This window comes from Vidua chalybeata, chromosome 1 (genome assembly GCF_026979565.1).
Source record: "Vidua chalybeata isolate OUT-0048 chromosome 1, bVidCha1 merged haplotype, whole genome shotgun sequence".
NCBI lineage: Eukaryota > Metazoa > Chordata > Aves > Passeriformes > Viduidae > Vidua > Vidua chalybeata.
In genome coordinates, this window is record NC_071530.1 from 21,714,267 (window position 1) to 21,738,570 (window position 24,304).

Genomic DNA, 24,304 nt, shown 5'->3' on the forward strand with positions numbered 1-24,304 from the left:
TTGACTTAGACTTCTGCTGTCTCATATTAAAGAAGATAGTGATTGCATTTTATTCCACTTATTAGGCTAGGTCACCAAGTGTTATCTTAGAAAATAATTCTACAAATACTTTCTGCAGTTTTCTGCTTGCTGTTGTTAGATTAAAGAGAATTAGCTTTTGCCCTTGATCAGATTTCACTAATTCCTTTATTGTTCCAGTTGCCTAAAAATTTCAACATTTTAAAAGGGAAGATTCATTTAAAAGCATTGAGAGCCATTTGTAATTGCTAAGATCATGATGCTCACTGTTCCTCTGCAGTTAAAGCTTCTTTATATGAAAATCTTCAGCTAGCACTGTAAAAGAATTTATGAGAAGCACTGTGTCCTAGAGGAATTTACAGTCATGAACTGCTTCACAGGAAAACCGCAATTCTCAATTCTTGCCCCACTAAGCAGCCTACAGCTGTGCAGTTGATGAAGCCATTTTCTTTGCTATTATTTCAATGAAAATAAAGAAAATGTATGGAAGGGACACATATGTAGTGACGTTTTCTATTTTGGTATAGCAGCTTGATCTTATACACAACTTCATTCAGTTTGTTCTAATGATTGTGTTATTAGGGAAACTCCAGTAGTGATTACTTAATTATCTCTAATTTTTAAATTCGGCTTTTTAGTTGTGTGGGTTGGTTTTTTTTTTTCAGGAAGCAAGCATTAATCTTAAATGATGCACTGTTTATGTTAGAGAATCTTTTTTAATTTGGTTAAAATTTTGAAATAAAGTCTTGGGGAAAAAAAGTTTTCATAGCTTTGTCTATCAGGTTTAAATACCAGTTAAAAAAAAAAGTTATTTTTAAATACTGTAACTTAATGTGTTTCTTCTTTCATGTAGTATCTGTGTTTATTTCATACTTCATTTATTTCATGTGTCTCTATTATTTGTTCCAAAAAACTAATGATTTCTAAGGTCTGTCTGTACTAGAGAGTTTTGTTGTTCCCACCACCAGTTCAGGTATGTTGTGCCACTGTCAAGTCTGGAAAAGTAAGTCTGACAAATATTCCATTAACATTGTGATACAGCTGACATAGTCCTTCCATTTGAATTCCCAGAGTGCTACCTCCTACCTTCCAAGCTGATTTTGATTTGCTCTGTGTGCTGGTATGGATGGCATCTCTTGGGAGATGTTAGAGTGACTGGGCCATCAGCTGCCTGGGCTTCTCCATGCTGGAAAGCACTATGGAATATTAGCTGGTACTCAGAGGATGTTCAAGGATTAACACATAACTTTATGATAACTCTTGCTATTATGAAATAGCAAACACCAAAACCATTATATAGCAAGACATTCCTGAACTTGAAAGAGACCTTGAAGAGGAGGAGGAAGTGTTTGAAAATTTGTCAGTGGATCTGTTGTTTCTCAGATCTTTTGTGATGTGATTAAGTTTGAATTAATGAAACCCTGGGCTCACCTCAGTGTGGCTGTGATTAGCCTGAGCTTCTGAAAACTGGACAGCATCTCTCAGATGCCCCCAAGGAAAGCAGAGACTGAAAAATGCAAGTATCCAGACTTAAAAACTACAAAAATAGTTCCTTTAAGCAAGGCTTTGTAATATGTAAGCCACCTATTGTGGATTTTTCAACTTCCTCTTCTCTTTTGGAAATAATTGTAGAGCTCATGGTAAACAGCTGAGCAGCAGCTCTAGTTCAACAAGAGGCAGCCTGTTGCAAAACCCCACATGTTGGACATCGCCACATACATCTCTGGCTCTTAAAAAGAATGCAAGAGGAAAGAAAAAACAGTTTGCACCAAACACCTAGATAAAAAGACTATTTTTGGCTTTGAGTTTAGCATTTAGTATATACTGCAGCAATTGGCTGATAAAATATAAGCGTTGAAAATTAGCAAAAATGAGGCAGAGTTACCTCTCCCCTGGCACTACCAGCTCTGGGTGGGAGGATGCTCGTCACCAATTCCTGAACCCCTGAGACTAGAAGCAGTGGGTTGAGGGAAGCTGTCCTGGCTTTCCTGCAGCAGCATAAGGAGGGAGTGGGCAGCCTGCAAGCAAGATGTGCTTGACTGTGAGATGAAAAAGCCTTGAAATGGGCACAGTAGTAAGAGCATCTACCATCTAGGAACTGAGGCAGAGCTGCAAATCCAAAGGAAATCTGGTGTGCGCCGGTGTTTGTGCATTCCACAGCAGATGAGTGAGAAAGCAGTGCTGATGCCTGGCTCTTGAATGTGGGCACATGGAACCACTGCAGGGACAGCTGCAAGGTGTAACTGCAGAGTTTAATCAGAAATCCTAGATGCTCTGCTAGTGCAGACAGACCTTAGGCTGTGTTTTGTCACTGGCCTCGGGAATGTGACCAAACCACTGAGCTAACATTGATGTGAGACAATACCCTTAACAATAACCGCATCTGAGCCCTCCTATTCCAGGTCAAATGGATTATCTCATTCCTGGAGTGAAAGGATCCCAGATACAAAACATATTTCAGACATTTGTGAAAATGGGAGGCCTAGGAGTAATTCTTGGCAAGGTAAGTGTGAACCACTGTGCTGGCCACAGTGGAAACCAGCCTCTGGACCACTGCTGCTCTGCTGAAAGTTTAGCTGATCTTAGGACAGCAGCATGACTCCTTAAAATTGTGCTAGTTGTTACTAACTTGGAATTAGGATTTAGCAGCACCCTACATAAGTGCCTTTTTTGCACAGTGCTTTGTCACAAAGAAATTACACTTAATTTCTCCCTCCAGTGTGAGCTAACATGAAAAAGAGAAAGAAATCTATTCACTATTGCCAGCTTCTGTGATTTTATCAGGCAGTGTTAAGTGTTTTTCTTGAAGTGTAGTGATTTTGTCAAATAACAGCTGAAATAAAGGAGTTTTTTTCTCTGAACAGTTGCAGCAAAAAGTAGAGAAAGTGTCTGAGGTAATTCCAAGAGGAACATACTTGTGAGATTTAAATGGTTAAAGGTTAATGGTTAAAGTTAAAGGTAGCAAGTCTTTTGCTATGGATGCAAAAAGAATATACAGTTTGGCATGGGGCAGGTGAGTTTCAAGTTGTTTTACTGTCTTTGTCCTTTGATTTCTTTCAGGTAATATAGGAGGAAACAGAAAGAAAGTCAGAGGCAAAAGATTTAGGCCACGGTCTAATTCAACTGAGTAAGTCTGAATTTAAAAAAGCAAAGCCAAAAAGTAGAGTTTTCATATTTGTGTTTTGTAGATGGAAATTAAGACTACTTAAAAGTAGACAGCTGCATTTTTGCTCTGTGGCCCATTCTGATTGCTGACTGATAATCTGGTAAATGGTTTGGCTAATGTATTTCAACCTCTTTTTATGTATTCTTTAAAAATTAACTATTAATTTTCTTTTTTTATGTAGGCTTCCTCACAGTCGTTCCCATAGCAATTCCCAATCATGGTGGCAGCCTGCACCATCACTGCAGGCTTTTGTCTACAGTAAACTGCCATTGCTGAGTGTATCCTGGTTCAATGCTGAGTTTCTGATAACCTGACTGTTTCCTACCCTTGTCTTCACCCTGGGTTGGGCCATTGCAGATTTAGAGATTTGTATCTCTGCATACTTTCCTGGAGGTTTTAGGAGAGGTATTATCTGTCTGCTTTGAGAGTACCTTGAAGTTTGCCATTGCAAGCCTGAAACAGCCAGTCTTGACTAAGCCCTGCGATCAGTGGGTAATTAAAGTTTCTACCAAGTGACTGATCCCTAGACTTTTCCAATACAGCTTAGAGTTGATGGCTTATTGATTTATTGGTTACGTTTCCTGAAGAGCCCATGTGTGCAGTGCTCCCCACACAGAAAGAGCCTTTCTTATGTACTGTTGGTTCAGGCCCCTCTTGTGAATGAGTGGTGAAAGGCTGGAAACCTCTGGGCTCATCAAAAGCACTGGCCTGCTCTTACAGCACTTCCACCCCACATGAATGGCCCCTTCTTTGACCATGATGGCAGTGACAGTGTCCTTCCCCATATTATGACTACTAACTTTGCACCTTGATGGGCAAATGGGCTTGATACCAACCCTGCTGGAAGCTGATAATGCTAATTGCTCTCTGGGCCCCATTTTCTTTGGTTTGGGAATTTTGAGTTTGTTTTGAAACTTTTATTTCACCTACAGTGCACTGTCTTTAGGTGAGTAGGCTCAGAAAGGATTCCTAGAGAAAACCCCATGTTACAAATTACAGAAACAATACTTTGATGCACATTGCAATTATAACATTGCATGGCCAAAATAGCATCATGGAATCAGGAATTTTAGCCCTTGGAGGAGTTTATCTCAAGAGTCTCTGTGCTCTTTGTCTTTGTGTTGATAAACTCTGAAATGTTATTTTGCTCATTTTCTTTTCTCCTTGCATGAGATAGTTTGATAAAATCAAAATTAGTCTGGCTGAACTGCCAAAAGCACAAATGAGATTTGCTCTGAGAACTTTGGGGCATCAAATAAGCAGACATAGATATTGTGAGTTGGAAATATTTTTCCCTGTATATTTGTTTCTCTTTTAAAGGTGCCCCTGAATTTCCACCTAATTCTCTACTTTCCTTCTTGCTGCTTGTTACGGTGGTGCCTCAACCCGGCACCAGCCCTGATGCTACAGGGAGGAGGCTTGTACTTCCCAGGGGCCATGCAACAACCTTTTGGGGATGAAGCACAGTGTGTGTATTCCTGGGAGAGGCCTTCCAGGCAGGAAAATGCTCTTTCTCCTGATCAGGTCTGCACAGGCCTGAATGGCTTGTCCGAGTCTCCTTGGCAGTCCTGTCACCAGCTGGAGAGAGAGCTCCCATGGAATGATCCTCATGCTGTGTCATTTCAGTGGGGAATGGAGAGAACTGCCAGGGCTGTTAGAGGGCAGTTATCTCTGGTTAGAGAGACAGCTTATTTTGCAAGGAGAAAAAATGGACTGAGAATGATCTAACTGTGACCAGCATTTAGTCATTTAGGAAAAAAAAAAGCCACACCAGCTGCTTTGAGGATGCTGCAGAATACATGGAGGCTTTTCCCAGACCAATTTACCTTTCTACCTTGTCAGGGAAATACAGAATAATATTGAAATCTGTTCTGAAGCAGTAATTAGAAAGTCAGCTTGTGTGGCCCTTAGGAGTCTAGTAAAGCATACTTGTTGATATGAAAGAAAAAGGATAACAGTGTTGGTCTCTTGTAATTAGCAGACTGTAGTTAACCATTATAAAATTTGGTTTATTAATGCCTTATCTTGTGCAGAATTCATTTTTTTTTAAGCAGAAGCACACTGGTGTGGTTGCCTACAAAGATACTTGTATGCATGGGTCTGCAGTAACTGCACACATTATGCACAGGGTTTTTTTTTGTATACAGCCAAGAATCAAACCAAATTGTGCCATTAATGATTTAAACAAAATTTCTTAAGGACTGAGCAAGGTTTGAAGTCTGCAGCCCTCATGAGCAGCACTGACAGGGAGTTGTGAACACTTTGGGCAGCTCCTGAAAAATGTTCTGCTCACACCTTTGTGTGACCCTTGGACCTAGCATACGTGAACAACGCTTATGCTGTGCATAGAGCTCTGAGGAGACTACTAAAGATATTTTGAGACATTTTTAATTGTTTTTGGATGTTCGATAACAAAATAATTGTTCTTTACTAAAGGCAGCTGTTTCATGGAATGCCAACAGGCCAAATGCTTTTTCGGAAACATGGCCGATGAAATGGCCCGATAAATAGTTCTCTGTTAAAATCAATTAGAATTATCCAGGAATTATGAGTTTTCTGAATAAGTTGACAGTTTAATTGGGAGCTTGTGTTAAAACAGGTCCCAGGAACAGATAGCAATTCAGACCTTTGTTAATTTGCACTGCTTTTCCTATTAGCATTTGTCTTCCTCGTTGTTGTAACTGATACGAACGTCTTTGGTTTAGACTTTCTATTATATATTGTCTTTTTGCAGCCGGGTAACCCATGCATCTGAGCCTGGGCTTTCTCTCGCCCACCAAATCCCTACCCAAGGCATAAGCCCAGGGGGTTCCGACCACCCCCAAACAGGGAGTCGGGATCACAGGTCAGTCTCACCTGCCCCTGCATTCTGGGCTGCCATTTTGTCCCGTGAAAAGTCCCTTCCCTAGTATCCGATAGTTTCACTGTGGCAAAACGCCGTGACTGCTTGGAGGTGCTCCTGCTGATGCAGCGCTAGCTACCCTTCCTCCTCGCCAGCCTGAGGAGTACGAGTACTCTTGAGCCCAGGTCTTTTGCCTTGTTGCATGTTGCGCTAAGAGCCAAATCGAGCTGTTGGTCTAGCTCTAGGCTTATGCGTAAGGACACCTTGTTTCAAAGCAGAATTTCTCACCCAAAGAAAATGTGGATTCTGGCCATTACTAATGAACATGTGGCCAGAAACATCAGCCTGAGGCTTTCCAATGGTATCATGTAGTGGTCTGCAGTAACTTGAGTTTAACCTTTTTGTAACAGATGGATTGAGGTGGTGAATGATGGTCTGTAATACACCCAGACCTAGGAAACCCTGCAACATGGTTGTGCAACAATTGCATGCTTTGATAGCACCTTACACTGTTTTCTAATGCAGGAAGCCAGATTGGGAGTGTTTCATGGTTACCAAAAGACCCTATCAAATGAGAAAATACAAGTTTAAAGTACTGCAGCAAGTACAAGAAAACGTACAATTAAAGCTAAAGCAGAACTTTATTAGTTCCTGGTGATGCTGGCATCAGTCTGCTGTTTCACTTGTGGTTCATCTGTTTTGCTGTGCTACCGCTTTTGACATTTTCTTTCTCTAAGACCCCAAGCTGGAAAGCATAAAGCACTCCCATTTCCTGAGAGATAAGCGAGCTGAGGAAGCTACTTAGAAGCACTTGTGGCTGAGGGCGAGTACTTTCTGAGAGCTGTGGCTGTGCTTGCGCGGGGCGGGGAGGAGACGTTCCAGAGCAAAAAAGGAGCAAAAGAAGTTGAAAAAAGTGCTGCTGCTTTTGTTGTCATCGTTGTTTGAAATATGGAGGGGGTTGAATGACATGATTTGGCCCAACTTTTATTCATCTGAGCAATAACTTGCAAGGCCTGTTCCCATATGTGAGGTCATTGGAGTCACTCCCATAAATAAGGGTGGCAAGAACTGCACCAGAGGTATCAAAAATAACTTAAAGAGGAATTTTCTTTCCCATTTTCCTTGGTTAAAATTTGTTTCCTATTTCATTGTGCTAGTTTCTATTGTATAAAGATGGTGATCACAAATAATCATTTGATTGTTGCCATTTATCTGTAACAAGAACAAACTTTAAATTGATCCGGGCAGACTACTATTTTCTGCATCTCCCTTTTTTGTTGACGTGACAGAGGGGGAGGAATTTGCTTATCTTGTTATTGGGAAAAATTTGTTACAAAAAAGTTTTCTTCTTCCTTGGTAATTTGTTGTCAGATAATTAAACATCATCTTTATTTCATAATTTTTCATGTAACTAATATGAGTATACAACTCAGATTTTTTTCCTAAAAAATGTGGTTTTGGTGTCAACATTGCTTCTATAAAACATGAGATAACCCTGCAGCCTACTTCCATTAAAGCCAAACTAAATGAACATTGGAAAATCATAAGGTTGTTTGCCTGTAAGTGTAAAAATTGTCGCTATAGTGGCAAAAAATTCAAACCTTTTAACATGACGAGGCTGAAATTCATTCCCGTAAAAAGGGTCAAGCCCAAGATTCTGTGGTCTTTTAGCCATTATCTTACAATTTATCTAGATGGGTGTCAAAGTGTGTCTTTGGCAAGCAAACATCATGACTGAAGTCAAAATGCCCCTTCATCCTTATTTTGTAATCATGAGGGAGTTCAAACCATGAGCTTAATGCTGGCCCTCTGCATAGGAGTGAATTTTACCCTTAAGACATTAAATGAATGATGTATCCCAAAGAGTTTCCAGATTAATCAAACATGAGTTGTTGTAGGTCAGATTTTCTCATGCAGTTGTACACATTACCTAGTCCTCACCCAAATTCATACTGATTTATTTGCCATATTTTGCATTTTGGGGATGAAGACATCCTTGCTAAGCTTGTGCTGTGTGTTCTCAGATTTTCTATTCTTGTTCTTCTGCTTTCTCTGTTCCTTCCATTGCTTTCTGCAGGTATTTAAACCCATGGTTCAAAAGAGAATATAATGTAGCTAAGTGGGTAGAAGATGTGAATAAAAACACAGAAGGACCATACTTTAGGTATTTTGTAAATTAATTCTATAATTCTCATTTTTTAGAGCTGTTCCAGCATATACAAATATCTTGGGACTCCTACCTTGTATAAATCAATACAAGTTACTTAGGTGCAAAGGGCCCCTCTTCTTTTGCTGCATTTTGATGTCTGTTTTTGGCTTCATGTGCAATTTACAATTCTTTTTCTGAATGTTTTAATGAAGCCATTGAAAAGGGTGTGTGTAGTGCATGCGTTCCCACCATCATCTATAGCTTGTAGTAGCTTTCTCATCATTTTATGCCAAATAGTGTTTTATGGGCATGAGACATATTTATCACTAATAAAATAGTATTAACTTAAATAGATTGTTAATTTACTGAAGCAAGTGGTTTCATAATGCATTCTACCTACTGTTTTATATAGTGCATACTAAAATTTAAATGAAAACAGTCTAAAATGTAGTGATATTTTACCCTCAGCCTGCAATGAAATAATTTATATATTGTAATTGGAAAACTAAATGTATGAGAATATACTCTGTGCTCTAATATTCAAACTGTTACACATCTGTTACAAGTGAGGTAGGGTTCAACCAAAACTATAACTTATTTTTGAAAGGGAAAAGTGTGCATTATCTGGTACATTCCAAGTTACAGAGAAAAAGCATGCATGAGGCTGGGCCCCTGTTGGACATGAATCAAGAGACTGAGAATGTTGCAGTATATTCCCAAAAGACACAGTCCCACAGCTGAGACAGATCTCTGCATCAGCTGAAGAAATGAGCCAGCATAGGAGAGAATTAGGAGAGAATGGAAGACAATTTCTGACAAATGACATAAAGCATGAACAAAATCCATGAAGCTGTAAGCTGGCATATCAAAAATAAGGATAGTTACAGAAACACAAATCAAAACAATAATAAGCAAAATCTTCAGCCAAAACAGTTTGGCTGAAGGATGGTAAGAACAAGTAAATAGAATCTTAATAGTTTTGCTACACAAGTAGACCTAATAATAGTGCAACAGGGCAGAAATGTGTGCAGTGTGCATTTGGGGGAAAAAATGTGATGGGAGTTGTATCACAGGGTACTAATGAAACACTTTTATTGGAATAGTAACACTGACAGACATTAAATGGCGGGGTAGGAATTTTGTCATTTTTAGAGCTAAAAATGTCCCAAAGTCTTAAAACACCATAAAATTGTTACTTTTTAAACCATTTCTGTTTGTTTTCAACACCTTATTAAACACAGACAGAGTAAGCTGCAGGAAAGGTTTCCAGTGAACAGTTAGGAAAAATGAGTAAACTTTAGCCTGTCAGCCCTGATCTCAGTCCTGAAAAGGGAGAAGAGATCCCTGATGCAAGAATCCAAGGCTTACAGGAGGTTGTTTTGATTGTGCCAGTTGGTATCAGACAGGTCTTGGTACTTGGACATTCCAGCAGGGAGTATTGCGAGTCTGGTTGTTTCAGGGCTGGGATACGGGGTCCAGGTCTGGTGTCTGCAGTTCAGCAAGCACGTTCTAGAACTGGGGAGATCTAAGTCCAGAAAAACCACAGAAAGGACTGGAGAACCTCAGGCTGTTCAGTTTAAGGGAGCACCATGAAGTCCACACCACTGCATATGGAGCAAAATCTCTGTGCGTGGGGGTTCCTTTAGATTTGCAAACTAAGACTGATAATGACCAAAGGTCACTGGAAGCTGAAATTAGGCAAATTCACATAAGAATTGAGGTATGTTTTATTACCAAAACCTTTTCTAAATATAGCCTCTTGACCTTTATTGTTCAGGCAAGGTCAAGAGCTGCCCACCATAACATAACCCCATAGCTGTCTTTCAGGGTTTTTGTATCAGAAGCCCTGTAGTAGCCATAAACAAAGACATTGATGTAATATGAAGATAGCACTGTTTTAATACAGGTTTAATACACTTGAAATGGTTTAGTTAAACAGGGTTAAAAATCTGTTTTCTTACTCATAATTTGGTTTTCATTTTTTAATATCAGTATATTTTTATTTAGTAACTAGATTAAATTGATGGGAGTGTGCCCTGCCCCTGAGGGTATTCAGCTGTTACACTGAATGAGTCATATTTCTAATTATATTTGAGATAAACCAAGCATTTTTGGCATGTAGATGAGGATTAAGCTGACCCATGTGAGTTTTAAAGGCTACGTATCAGCAGAGATGAAACATAAATCAAATTTTTTGCACCACAGAAGCTTACTAATCACTGCCTGCAGCAGTTACCCTTAGAAATCAGAGAGCAACTAGAATAAATTTAGAAATCTGTATTGTCCTAATTAAATGAGGTAATCATGGGGAAGTATTCTGCAGACACATTATGGAAGGCAAAAGATCAGATCTCCTGAGATGAGTTGCTGTGGGTTTACAAGAGGTTGAACTAACAGTTTCTCCACAAAAATCAGATGCAATTTTGCTTAATGATAGTATGGACAGGAAAAGACTATTCTTAAGAATGTTGTGTCAGAACATCTTGTGGCTGAGTTTTGAGCCTGGGCCTGTGAAGTGATTCACAAACAGAACAAAGCAGATCTTACTTGATAAACTAGAGTATCAAGCTGAAGTCAGACTGTGCAGCTGGCACTTTATTTTTGAGTCAGAGTCCCAGGATAAGGCATTTACACCAGAAATTTAGCTGAGTAATTTTCATGTAGCTAACTGTCTTTGATTTCTCTGTTCTTTTAAATGTGCTCTGAAAGTAATACTGCTGTTTTGCTTGTTTCCCTGTAGTTTTAGGAATACTATGCTGATGACTGGTGATGTTGTAGGAAGAGCTGAAATAGAATAAGGAAAAATTACAAAAAACACTTTCCAGGAAAGTTGCAAATTTTCAGAATATAGGGATATTAATCATCACCAAGATTTTTTCCATCTACTTAAAAAACCCTGTATAAATCATAATTTGTCTCTCTAATACCTGATTTCCTAGTAATTTTTTGTAGTCTACAAGTCTGATGGGTATTTCTATATAATTACTTTTTATTATGATAGTAAAAATAGCATCTGGTGTCTCTGGCACCAGAAATCTCCCTATTGTGGGATTCCTATCTTTAAGAAAATAAGATCTGTGAAGAGAACTCTCATTTTCTTGTTCAATATCTAGTCTAGATTTTAATTTTGTGTGCCAGACAATAACCACATAACCTCAGCAATAAAATCAGGCAGGTAGCCTCACCTTGATTTTAGCTTTGCTGTAAGGAACATTATTTTATGAATGCGCTACTACTGCTTATTCTTGTTACTGCCAATTACAATGTCCACTGCACAGGCTGACCTTCTGAAATATTATTAAGGATTACTCAGAATTCTCACTGAATCTGAAAGACTTGATGGAGCCCTGATGGAATCAGAGAACAGACTGCCAGAAATCCCAAACATGACGTTTCTGGAGATAATTATAAGCAAAAAAGACTAGAAGGCACCTTCTAAAGCATTGAGCCACCTACATTTGATTTAATTCAAGTATTTACAATGAGTTATATTTTATGAATTATTTAAACACAAAAGTGGTTTACAAACAAAGGCTTTTTTTAGATGGAGACCCAGAGCACGTAACCAGAAGGAAAATGGCTGTCCCATATCAGAAGGGCATTGAGAAGGGGCATGGAAGGAGGAGACAGTAGGCTGCCATTTCCCTCCTATTTCTAATGTGCTTTTGTGTCCTTGATTTTTTTCTCAGTTCCTCTTCAGCTGACCATCTCCATTACCTTATTTTGTGAGCATCCAGCTGAAGCAGAGCCGTGACCAGCCCTAGGCAAGCTGCTCTTGCTGAGGCAGCTCTCGACTGTGCTTAAAGTAAAAAACAAACAACCTATTTTCCCTATTACAACCAAAGCAAAATACTGGTTTTTTTTAGCAGGCAATGAAAAAATGCCTACTGATGTCAGTAGGATCAGGATTTTGTTTCAAGAGTTAGGGAGAAGGGTTCATTGAAGCATGTGAGTGCCTGCTTCTGAGGCATAGTTCACTGCTCCAAGTGACACCTCAAGCCATAATCATTGTCTCTTCTGCAGCCCCTCCATGAGCCTCCTCTCCCCTTGGCTGCTGCTCTTTCTGAGGACATGTGTGCACGTCTGTGGCTTTAAAAAGGAACTTACTTTAAGATGTTTAGCCACGCCAGTGTTCCTAGAAGATCCTAACTTCCTAATGTAGGATCTAGGCTGATGATGTCATACAAAGAGCTGAATCCACAGCAGCACAGGTCAGATTAGGCTGATAGGGTCTATATATGGGCTTTCAATGCTTTCACCAGGTTGAATGTTAATTGAATTTCATTACATTATTTCAGTCTGCAAAAGAGAATCACTCACAGTTCATGAACAGTTCAGATCTGTCAGGGGCACCTGTCTTGAGTTCTGTTAAAATGACACTCAAAATTGCAAGATGTTTAGTTATGTGACCAGGTGACACCTTTTGCACTGTTTCTTGTGGACCAACATTTGCTGTTTAGGGACAAAGAGGCCAAGCAGGTAGGCCCAAGGCTGCAGGGACTTCATTTGGGGTTGGCAGTAAAACCTCTGAATCTCTGTCCTGGTGTGTACTGGTTTCTTGTGTAAGTTTCAGCTGGAAGCAACATTTGGCATGAAAGCTAATGGACTTGATTGCAGGAGAACTGAAACCCTAGTGAAAGCTAAGTTCAAGGTCAAGATCCCACCCTTGACCAAAACTGCCAAGTTTTCCTATCTTTTACCCCAGCATTACCTGCAAGTGTCCCTGAATGCTGTCTCTCCATCCTGTAAATGAGAAAGAGCCAGACATGACCTTTCTCATTTAAAGTATATGTAAATCTGGGATACACAGCACATACACAATTGCAGGGCACAACCTGAAAGGTGATCAAAACCACCTCAAACAATGTTGTTTATCACAGAAAACATACTGTAAGATCTGCGAGCATATGCTGAGTCGTGTATGCTCACGGTCTCAGTAGTTGTCACTAAAGATGACAAAAACCAGCACGTAACTCTATAACAAAAATAAGTGGTGAGGCCCTGTGAGGGGAGGGCAAGGTCATTTCTCCAAGTGTGCAACTGCATTCTCAACGTATTGGCTGCAGTGCTGCAGGTGCAGCTGAGCTGCAAAGCTCACATCAGTTAGATGTGCAAACTGCAGGTGAGCAGACAGTGCAAAGTGGGGTTGAGAATAAGGATATGTAGGCAGTGACATTGGAGGCTTGGCCTTCAAAATCTTTGGAAAAGGCAGCATTGTGTTTGAGTTATGGTGCCAAGCTTCCTGGCTGAAAGGCTCAGTTAGGGATCCTGGTCAGAGAACCTGCATGTGCAGGGAAAATACTCAAGATGCTCCATCCTTCTGGGGATTTTTACTCCTTCCAGGGTCACCTGCTCAGATGGATGGACAGGAAGATTGGCCGTGGCTTTTCCTCTCACTGTGGCCTTCTCTTAGAGTATCTAAAATGTGAAGAGCCTATGGTGTGTTGGAAGTGTCATGCCTGGTGTGGTGAAAGAGATAGGAGATGCCTTCATTCTGTGCCACGCCGCTGGGCTGTGCTACCTTATAAATGGCTTTCTGATAGGGCTTGCCAAGTCAGATTCCACTAGCCCAGTTCCTTGTTTCTGATCTCCAAGTACAAATTTTAAAATGAAAACTTAAAATTATACTGCAGCAATGGGGTAAAATTTGTGAATAATTGGATTACTAATGATATGTAAAATCTGCTCTCCTTATTTTCCCCCTTCCCTCTTTTCCTTATATTCTTCATTCTAGAGCCACAAATAGTTTATTAGTGATAGTCCAAGTGGGGGCAGAGATGAGAGGACTTGTATGGATAGTGAACAGCAGGGCACTGTTTACAACCTTTCCCTGGAATTTTTTTTTAAATTAACCTGTTTTCTTGCATGCACAGTTTGGTGCCCAGATCCATGATGTTGGACATATGAAAACCTTGTTTTATACTGCAGTAACTGTTTCAGGGTTTTTCTTCCTGAAAACATTGATGTATGTCCAGTTCATCTTAATGGCTGATCAATGGGCAGCTACTGAAGATGTATGCTTCCATGTTTGGATAATTGTATCAATGTAGATCTCTTAAGTACTGTTGAACTTAGAGGCTACCACATGAGGCGTTAGAGGATCATGAGCCAGAGTGGAGAGCTCTCATCATATAATTTCCATTGACACCTTGTTGCTTGTGGCTACCATCAGTCATTGTTTGTATGGGAGGCAACAGAATCTGCTATTGTAGGGAGCTACAGACACAACAAAATGATACAATACTCCAAAATAAAAGTACAATTATTTAAAGGTTAATAAATTTCACTTATTGTTATGGAAACTTTCCATCTTCAGGGACACATTAACTCAGAAGATACTAGATTGCAGTGCTCAGGGAGGGCTGAGTGATGTGCCTGCAGTGTTAAGAGGCCTCGTGTGGTGAATGCCCTTGGTCTGCACAAGAGAACAAGCCTCAATTTTTCTACTTTGAGGCTTTTTTCTGTTTTACTCTACCTAGATTTAGAGCCTGATAGGAACCTCTCAAGTGGGAAAAGTGCAGAATCTCAAAACAGAAGTATAAGAGTTTTTCTTGGGTATAAAATTTCAGTCAATAATGTGCTGTTGCCTTATTGACATGAAAAAAAATGCCTTTCATGTGATACAAACATTTACTTGCTCCTGCTTACTCTACTCACCTTGTACAGAAATGCTGATTGCCATTGACTAATCAGTCCATTTTTGTATATTCTCATCAGACTCTTTCTTTGGCTGGAACAATATGCACTGTATGATGCTTGCATGTATAACAATTTGTTATTAGCACTTTGTATATGCCTTTGTTACTTCACAACTAACAGTTTGGCCTCCAAATGCATGCATTTGTGTAAATTAATGTTACAAAAATAATATATTTATTTGCTATGTTTGTATCAATTTAGGAGATGTGTAAGATATGCATAAAGACACATAATTGCCATTTAGTCACTGGGAGAAGACATTTGTTCAGTTTGTATTTATACAATTACTGTTTCTATTTAGGCTTTATTATACCATGTTTATATTTTAGTTCTGTATTTATTCAATTGCAGATTTTGTTTTTAATAATTTTATAATGATTAATTACAGTACCATGTAAAACAGTTTAAGAAATAATTTTTGTTATACAATTCTAATAAGAAGTAGCAAATTTTTTTCTTCCAGTGTTCCTGAAATCTCTAAATATCTTTATTCATATAATGAAATTATAAGACTACTGATCAAGCAATTTTATCCCCCTGATATTGAGCTAATAATAAGCTATATTCTTGGCTCTGAACCAAGCTTCAGAGTAATGGCAGTTGCTGTTGCAGTGCTAGAATGCAAAGACATCACATTTATTTTATGTGTTTCAACATCTCAGGACACTGTCTCCTGCAAAGTCTCCGTCTTCATCCACTGGATCTATTGCTTCCAGCAGAAAATACCCTTACCCGATGCCACCACTTCCTGATGAAGAGAAAAAAGTCAACAGGCAAAGTGCCAGGGTATGTGTCCCTCTTCTCTCTGCATTTCACCAGTGTCTTGATTTACTGGTAGTTTTTCAAAAGGAAACTGTGGCAGATCAACACCTTTGACCAACAAGGAGAGCTGGAATAGCATTTCCTTTGCACGCTGAAGTTCTGAAGCTGCTGAGCCGCTGGCAGTGATGAAGGCCTTGACAGCTGTGTTTACAGGCAGCTTGTCAGGTTGCTCATAAAGCTGCCCTGAAGCCCAGATTTCACTACTTTTCTTATTTCAAGCTGAAAATGTGCCCTGGACAGCCTTTGGGCTGCAGAGTACAGGCAGCCCTGGAGCAAGTGGTGTATTTGGCTCTCCTTTCTTATCCCTTCTCCCAGCAACTCTCATTCAGGCTGTGGGGATAGCTGCCTCCCAGCTTTATGGAAATGTAAAAATTTCCAGTTATGCAGCATGTGGAGTGCTTTCAGGGCTGGAGGGACTTCACTGCTGTGTGACCTGAGCCCACCCTGGTCTCCCTGGAATGACCAGGAGCTGCTGGAATGTGTGGTGGATAGTAACACCTCATATGGAGAGATTTCCAGCTGCTCCAAAAGGCTTTTATTTCCTTTGTGTCAATTCAGACATAGCAGGTATTTGAATAAGCAAAAAAGTCCTGAAATTTACTTTAGGATCTTTACTTGCAATACCCTTGGTTCATATTGCTGATGGTGATGAGATTCTCATCACTGTTCTCTGTCCTTTTTTTTTTCAAGAAAAAAAGAATGGAGTGCTGTTGAGGGAACCTGCAAGCTGCTCCCCCAGTGCTGCTTGGGGCAGAAGATTGTGTGAGGTGCAGCACAGGGTCTCCCAAGGCAGCTTGGAGTCTGGGCTGTACTGATGTGTCTCAGCCCTGGAGCTGCTTTGGCAGTAGCTCAAACCCACAGCAGGAAGTCATGCTGCTCTGAGCAGAGTTAGGCAGATGAAAATGGGAAGTTATCTCTCCACTAATATTAGTGTAACTCTAAGGTAAAAGCTATCTAGTACAAGTTTGATGCTACACTGACTCTTTCAAAAAGAAGACTGAACTCCCGCCCATGGGCATTTACTATGCTGACTGCAAACAGCCTTTACCATGCTTGTGCTGAAATGCTCAAGACTGTCTGCTCACTTGGTGAACACATACCCACCAGAGGCTGGGAGGAGATGTGGTGACCCAAGTGATGTAGATGCAGCTCCCCAGACAAGTTCCTTGCACTGTTTGGGCGACAGCCTGTTTTATCTTGGTGTTCAATGTGTATTTGTGTTCCTTTCCCCCCTCTCCAGCTATGGGAGACATCCATCTAGCTGCAGTGTTTTCCTGGGGTCACATCAGAACTGTTTACTTTGGATTTTATAGAAACTCAGCATCACTGAGTCACTGCACATTCATCTGCTCTTCAGACAATTCGAAAGATCAACAGAGGTGCCCGTGATATCGCAGTGATAACCTCCTGTCATGTGGAAAGGAAAAAAACAGTCTTTTTTTTTCTTTCTTTCTTTTTTGTTGACCTGTATTTTATGGATTTGATGAACAACCAAAATCATATCCTTTGACAGAGAATAATTAGCCCAGAAGTGACAAGGCTGTTCCGCATGGTGACCTAGAATCCCAACTGCAGTCCATTTGCCAGTCCTGTGTAAGAGAGGTTTTTCTCTGGTTTACTGCAGTCCTGAGTCAGACCAGAGTGGAACTGGGAACATGCCTCACGGAGAGCCCAGCTGATATAAACTTGTATGCTGTATGCATGAACCTTGTGTTCTTTACTTTCCACATGTAAGGGAAAAACAACATACTGTAGTAGAGATTAGCATGCAGGAGTAAGAAATATAGGATTTTTTTTTGTGACAGGATTTCAAGCTTTGAAAGGCAACTATTTGACACAAATGGCAAACAAACAAAGATTATATCTTTTTTTTTTACCTTACATGTTTATAATCTCAGTATACAGATTGTATATATGTATGTAAACATTCAATAATGTCAAAAATAGCTGTTATACGTATGTGTATTTTGCCAAATGCCTAAAGGAACAGTCATGACTAACATCATCACACTTCAGATTTTTCTAATGTTATGAGCAGACATCCTTGGAAATACAGAAAGTACAGTACTGTAAAAATGTGTCTCTCAGAAACTGGTGTTTGACCAAAATCTATACAACTTTTTCAGCATCTTATACTGTCTTGACAATCTCAATTGTACAGCAGACTGCGGAAACCAGTACAGCAGCACTTTGTCTTAAATCATCATAAAAGGAACCAGCCAAAATCCCTTGTTTAGTAAGATAACCACTGTATCCTCTCACAGGTATAATCAAGAATGATTCAGCAGACAACAGTCTTTAAGTCATGTGCAGCCCAAACTTACTGGACATTTGGGAATACTTCTAAGTAGTCAATTCAGGATGTGGTGATGTGAAGTCTGTCTGTGAGAGCTGCTGTGTATTTTTGATAGAAAATTTCAGTCACTGTTTTAGATGGCAAGGCATAGGCTTATGAGAAGCATAATAATTTCACTGCACTAGATAATAACAGTGCTGGGCAAGTGGCCAGTTTCATTGCTGTCTTTCAACTTTTATTCGTTACTGGAATCGCATTTACCATGCACTTGAATGCTATGCTTGCTGCCCCTGAAGCCCCCTTGACAATTTTTTGGGGCATTAAACTGAGCACAAGTGAATTTAGCTTAAAATGGTTTGGGGTGGGGGGGGGAACAACTCTTTACCATGTTAATCTTGTCTGTAAGTTGATGGTTGTATTTCTAACACCCAAGACTTCTAAAGGTTGTTGTAAAGCAAATGCCTTCTGGTTGGGAATTTTCAGTTAGTGAGAAACTGGACCATATTAAATCAGTTTATAATTCTCTAGTTTTCCAAAACTGACTACTTTTTAGCTTCAGGTAGTACCATTGCAGAAAAAAAGACCCGACTCTGTGGTGCAGTTGAATACCCTACCCAACAACTGTATGATTAATTAGATATTATTGTAATGGGAACATCTATGGTGTTTCTGAATCTTCTACCTCTTTCATGTATTTTCTTTAGTAGGTGAACCCAACACTTGCAGCCTTTTAATGTATTTTTTTAACTTTTATGTCTCTCAATAAAGTCAGAGATATGTAAGATTAAATTAAGAAATGTTTAAAGATGTTGGCAGCTGTAAAATATGTAAGATTTTTAGAAACACTATATTTTATGATCAGGCTGTATGTTGGATTATGAAAAAATATTTGCCTTGGCATTCAAATGATTTTCTCACAGTCAACAGGTTCTGGTAAGTATTTGGAAAATGACAAACATCAGTGAGCACAAGTGGGTGCAGACTGACCATCTGGAAAGAGAGAGTCACTTGTAACTGCTTTAGGGAAAGATTCTGCATTTTTGTGAAAGGTAAATCTATCAATCAGCACTGAAGAATATTTTTTTGCAAAGATTTACTTTGAGTGTAGCTAGCTGGATTAAAGATAGTTGATAGCATGTAGCTTATGAAATTAGGGTCTGAGCCATAACTTGAAATCAATATGTCTTTTGTTGATTTCACTGGACTTTGAGCAGGACCCTCAAGAGGTTCACCCACATTAGGACATTATGATAACCCGATCATCGCTGTATTACTCTGTCGCCTGGAAGCTGGTTTTCCCTCCCATATTCATATTTTGTCTTTAGTAACTGGACTGTTCACATGTGCCTTTTATGGTATTTTTTTTGGATACAAACTGGCTTGTAGTTTTGAATGATCCCATTAGATTTCTGTGCATATCTTATATTTACCACTGTTTACTCTCCCCTTTCCATTTTGCCTTACCAAGAAGCAGCAAGATTTGGCAGACAGGACTGGACATAACATGCAGGCTCTTTCTGCTATGTTCATAGCTTCTTGTTTTGCAAACAAATGGCCCTCCTGACGGTATTTCAATGTAGTATGTACTTCCAGCTGCTTTTGTTTTGGTATAATTCATTTGTAGCATGTGATGATACACTTATGCGTGTAGTGTACCTTTAACAATCACCCTCACATTTGGAGATATGTAGTGACTGGAAGTCTAGTTCTGGGCACTAAGTTTAAGTTAAATAAATGTTGACTTTCACTTTCGTGGTCTAGCATGAGAATATCACAGGACTTGTGTTCTGGCAAAATTCTTCTGCAGAGAACTTTGCATCAGGTTGGTAACTTGGGAGACCTGAACTGGCAGGGCTGTGTGAGCCTCCCAGGCCAGTGGAGGTTGGACAGAGAAGTTGTTTGCTTACAAAGCTGTCATTTCCTACTTTTAAAGTGTAGTATGTTAGAAAGCTGCCAGATTAATAACCTTGAAGATTGCAAATATTTTTATCCACTGTAGTTAGTTATGCTGGCAATAGCAATATAAACTGCTGTATAATACCTCATCCAGACTAAAATAGAGTACTTGTCACTAATATAGCTCAGACATTTTGACTCATTGAGACTCATGCTTTTATTTTGGTTTTATTTTAATAAATGAACTAGTTGTTGCCAACTATGCTGTACATGCCTGTTGAAGTGAGAAAGCCATCAGTTCTCAACTAGAAGTAATTGTTTATATGAGCATAGGACCGGCAGGATGAGATATACTTAAGTTACCGTTATGTATTTCAATGTGGGAGAAGAATCTTGTGTTATTTATAATAAAATTAATGTGACTAACTGATGGAGACTGGAAAATTGAGATTGTATCTAAAAATAATGCTGCACAATGATGCCACAGTTTAACAAGTAAAGATTTACCTACTAATTCTGGATTTGTTGACTTAAGAATTTTAGTAATGTCAGGCAATATACCAGAGATGGGTGTGACTGATAATTTACATATAGTTTTGTTATATTTAAGTAAGTAGATTCAAGAAGATTGTTAATTTTATAGAGCCTATCTTTGCTGAAATTGTGACTAAAGTCACAACTTGCCAGTCACCTGATGTGTGACTTGACTTCAAAGATGGCTTCTTCCAAATGATTTAAAGAGTTCCTGATTTATGAGATGTTGAACCTGCTGACCTCATGTGCTCATGAAATAATTTTGATTGTGCTATTGAACAAGTGAACCTTTGAGGTATATTCTGAATTAAAATCAGAAAGAAATTGTGACAATAGTTAGTGTACTGAAATCCTCTTACTCAAATCCCTATTTCTGCTTTGGACTGATTGGACTTGTCAATGCTAATGCAACAACTGAAAACCAGAGGTAAGAATGGCTACATACACTATTATAGACATGCATATACTACAAATTCTGACCAAATTTGCTGTAACTTCATTAATGAATTGATTTATGGATAGAATGTAATGTGAAAGAAGGATAAGACTCCATAATCCTAAAGGATATACTCTTCAGTTAGCCCTTAGGACTTGCTCTGACATCAAATCCCGTAGCTAGTTGTAAGCAAAGTTCTCACACTCCAGTGTAAAACTCAGTGAGCTCCTGTTCTCTTCCATCCCCTTTTCACTTCTACTGAAAAGAATTTTCATGAAATATTCATCCACTAACAGCCTCTGTGAGTTGGCTGACATCAGAGAGCTGCTAAGTTGGTCACCTTTCCACACTATGGATAGGGTCTTCCCAATACTGTTAATAATAGTAGGTTAAATGAGGTATTAGGAAGAAATTCTTTAAGGGTGGTGGGACACTGGCACAGGTTGCCCAGAGGAGGTGTGGATGCCTCATCCCTGGAAGTGTTCAAGGCCAGGTTGGATGGTGTTCTGAACAACCTGGTCTAATGGAAAGTCCTGCCCATGGCAGAGGGGTTGGAATGAGATGATCTTTATTGTCCCTTCCAACCCAGACCATTTAATGATTCTGTGATCTTTTGCTTGTGCTATAATCAGGTGATGATGCCTCATGTCTTGTTGATTTTGCACTGTTTTTGCTTGGGGATAGGTTAATTTTCTTCATTGTAGCTGGTATGAGGCTGTGGTTTGGATTTGTGCTGAAAACACTGTAGATAATGCAAGGATTTTTTTCAGTTATTGCTGAGCAGTGCTTGCAATGAGCCAAGGCCTTTTCTGCTCTTAATATGCCCCGCCAGCAATTGGGCTTGGGGTCCACAAGGAGTTGAGAGGGGACACAGCTCGGACAGTAGACCCAAGGGATATCCTAAACTGTATGATGCCATGCTCAGCAGCAATCCAGGGGGAAGGCTGGCAGTGAAGAACTGCAACTCAGGGACTGGCTGAGCACTCGTCTATTGATGGTGAACAGTTGTTTTCATTTCACTTGTCTTTTTTGGGTTTTAGTTCTCTCTCTGTTAATTCCCTTTTCATTATTTTTTTTTTGTTATTACTACAGTTATTTAATTTTAATTATTTAATTGTTCTGATGTCAACCCATAAGTTTTCTCACTTTTACCTTTACAATTCTCTTGCCATCCCACTGGGGGTGGGGACTGAGCAAGCAGCTGTTTTGGGGCTTAATTACTTGTGGTTAAAATACTACTGGTAAAACCACTTGATGACTCAGCCATCCCGTGTCTCTCTCACCTTCTAGCATTTTTGAAGGCTAAGCCTCTTAAATTACCGAGTCTGTGAACCTAACAGCTGAGCTGTTTCCTGTTTCTCTTGCTCCAAGTCTGAAAATGTGGTTCTTTCTCTAAATTGAGTATCAGTGTAATGGGATAACAGTGGACTGTATGGACCACTGTTTTTAACCACAAGATGATGTTATTACCTCATTTTTAAAGAGCTTGAGCATTTCAGTCTCCAATGAATTCCAAGAATGGATGAGCTGATGAGCCACTATTTGCATGGCTTCCAAATCCTATGTATCAGCAATATGGGATTTGACTTGGATCACATTTGGCGTGCTCAGTTGGTTGGAGCTCGGTGTTAATAACACCAGGGTCACAGGTTCAATCCCCCTATGGGCCATTCACTTAAGAGTTGGTCAGGATTATCCTTGTGGGTCCCTTCCCCAGAATATTCTGTGATTCCTGAAGACAAATTTGAATAAACTGCAAAAATATGTGCAGGTCGTGATCCCATGACTGGACAGTGGAGCAAGATTCCTGTGTGCACATAACTATTATCCTAATAAGGCAAGAAAAGAAATGAAACAGTGAAGCTAATTGTGTAAACATAGCTGCAATACAGACAGGACTCTCTTAAGTGTGATTTTGTCAGAAACAGGAAAGGAAGTAACAGTTTCTATAATCTATGCTAAAAATCTCCTCTGACACAAGTAGTTTCTAAGTCAGCTTATGAAAACAATTTCTGGTGTCTCAAGTATGGATGCTGATGTAAATTGCAGCTTTGGAAACAGCATCTTGTGCACACAGTATCTTGTCATTCCACAAGAGTTTTCTGCAAGTATTTAGAGAAAAGCACAACAGTCAACATTCCTATGTTATCCCAGACAAGTAAGAAAAGCAGTAAAAATAAGTTCAGAGCACACATATTGCTCACACTTGAGATAATGTACCTGGCTTCAAACTTGGCACACCTAGCCAGATCTGGCAGTTCTAGCTCTTTAAAATCCAGTCTATACCAGTTTCAAAATCACTTCAGCTAAACCAGCTTTAAACTGTTTAAAAACTTCTGCTACTTAAGACGGGCCATAATTGCCATATAACTCAGAATGAGATGAGGAAAATTTGGGAAAATAAGCACAGAGCAGTTAAAAAGAAACATGTTATCTAGGGGAGAAGTAAAGGTGTCAACACAGTTTTTAATTGCTAGAGCATAAAATGTCAAAGCAACAATCTTTTATTTTTCTGTTTCTGTATTCCTCTGAATAAAAAGATAAAGCTTTTGTTTTAAAAAATATGAACATGAGGCCTTAAGACCTTATATATTCTAACTTTAGCATGAAGAGTCTATTTTTACAACCATGTTAGAAATTCTGTACATAGGCCTGACTGACCTTGTAAGTGGAGTGGTGCAAGCAGCTAATCATGCAATATTGTAAGGCTCTGTAGAACAGCAAATGCTCATTTAGTTTGATTATTGGTACAAGAACTCCTGCTCACTGCCTGTGTAGACTCTGCATACTTTACGCTTGGAAATACAGTCCAGAACATACTCAAACTGTGAATATATAACCTAATTTTTCTTTTCTTAAGGATAAAAATATATTACAATAGGTAATGTTTTATATAGAATACAGTACTTATTTTTATTGTTGCATAAATGCAAAATATTTTTTTCAGAATAGCAAAGCATTACAGAATTTTTAATATGCTGGAGAAAACACTATTTACTGTATGACCAGTTCTTTCAGCAAAGCTTTTGGGGTGGTATATACCAACTGGCTCTGCCAGCTTCATTTTGTGCTGATGTTTAACTTGGGCATTGCTGTAAAAAAAAAAAAAGCTATTTTTTCACTCATACCAGCCGTTATTGAAAGAGGCAAGGAGAATCATGTTTCACCACTGTGGCTGGGCTAGTATTGGCGAAAACAATGAGTTGCATCATATCATTGTCTTTGCTAGTTAAAATTCCTTAAAAATCATACCTGATGTAATAAAAGCGCAAGATGTTGACAAACATCAAAATGAAGCACTGCAGTTTACAACTTTCTAGCTTTGAGTGTGATATTTTTGTCATAAACATTACAGGCATTGGGCTGTTGAATGAATCTGGCTTTCATGTAGCTAAACAAAACGTTGCTTTTTATAAAATCAAATAATTGTAATTTGGGGTTCTAAA

The 24,304-nt window shown here is 39.2% G+C and overlaps 1 protein-coding gene across 4 annotated transcripts in view; it reads left to right on the plus strand.

Moving 5' to 3' along the window:
- Positions 1-24,304, plus strand: part of ADAM22 (ADAM metallopeptidase domain 22) — a 68,599-nt gene that overhangs the window by 35,976 nt on the left and 8,319 nt on the right. For 2 of the 4 annotated variants that reach the window (XM_053967855.1, XM_053967871.1), the window contains exons 24-26: positions 2,421-2,521; positions 3,079-3,145; positions 15,537-15,660. In XM_053967855.1, coding sequence (XP_053823830.1) covers positions 2,421-2,521; positions 3,079-3,145; positions 15,537-15,660 — 292 coding nt within the window. Of the gene's footprint in view, positions 1-2,420; positions 2,522-3,078; positions 3,146-8,103; positions 8,191-15,536; positions 15,661-16,936; positions 20,319-24,304 lie in introns of those variants that run through there. The other 2 variants (XM_053967862.1, XM_053967845.1) reach the window with 2 other exon arrangements.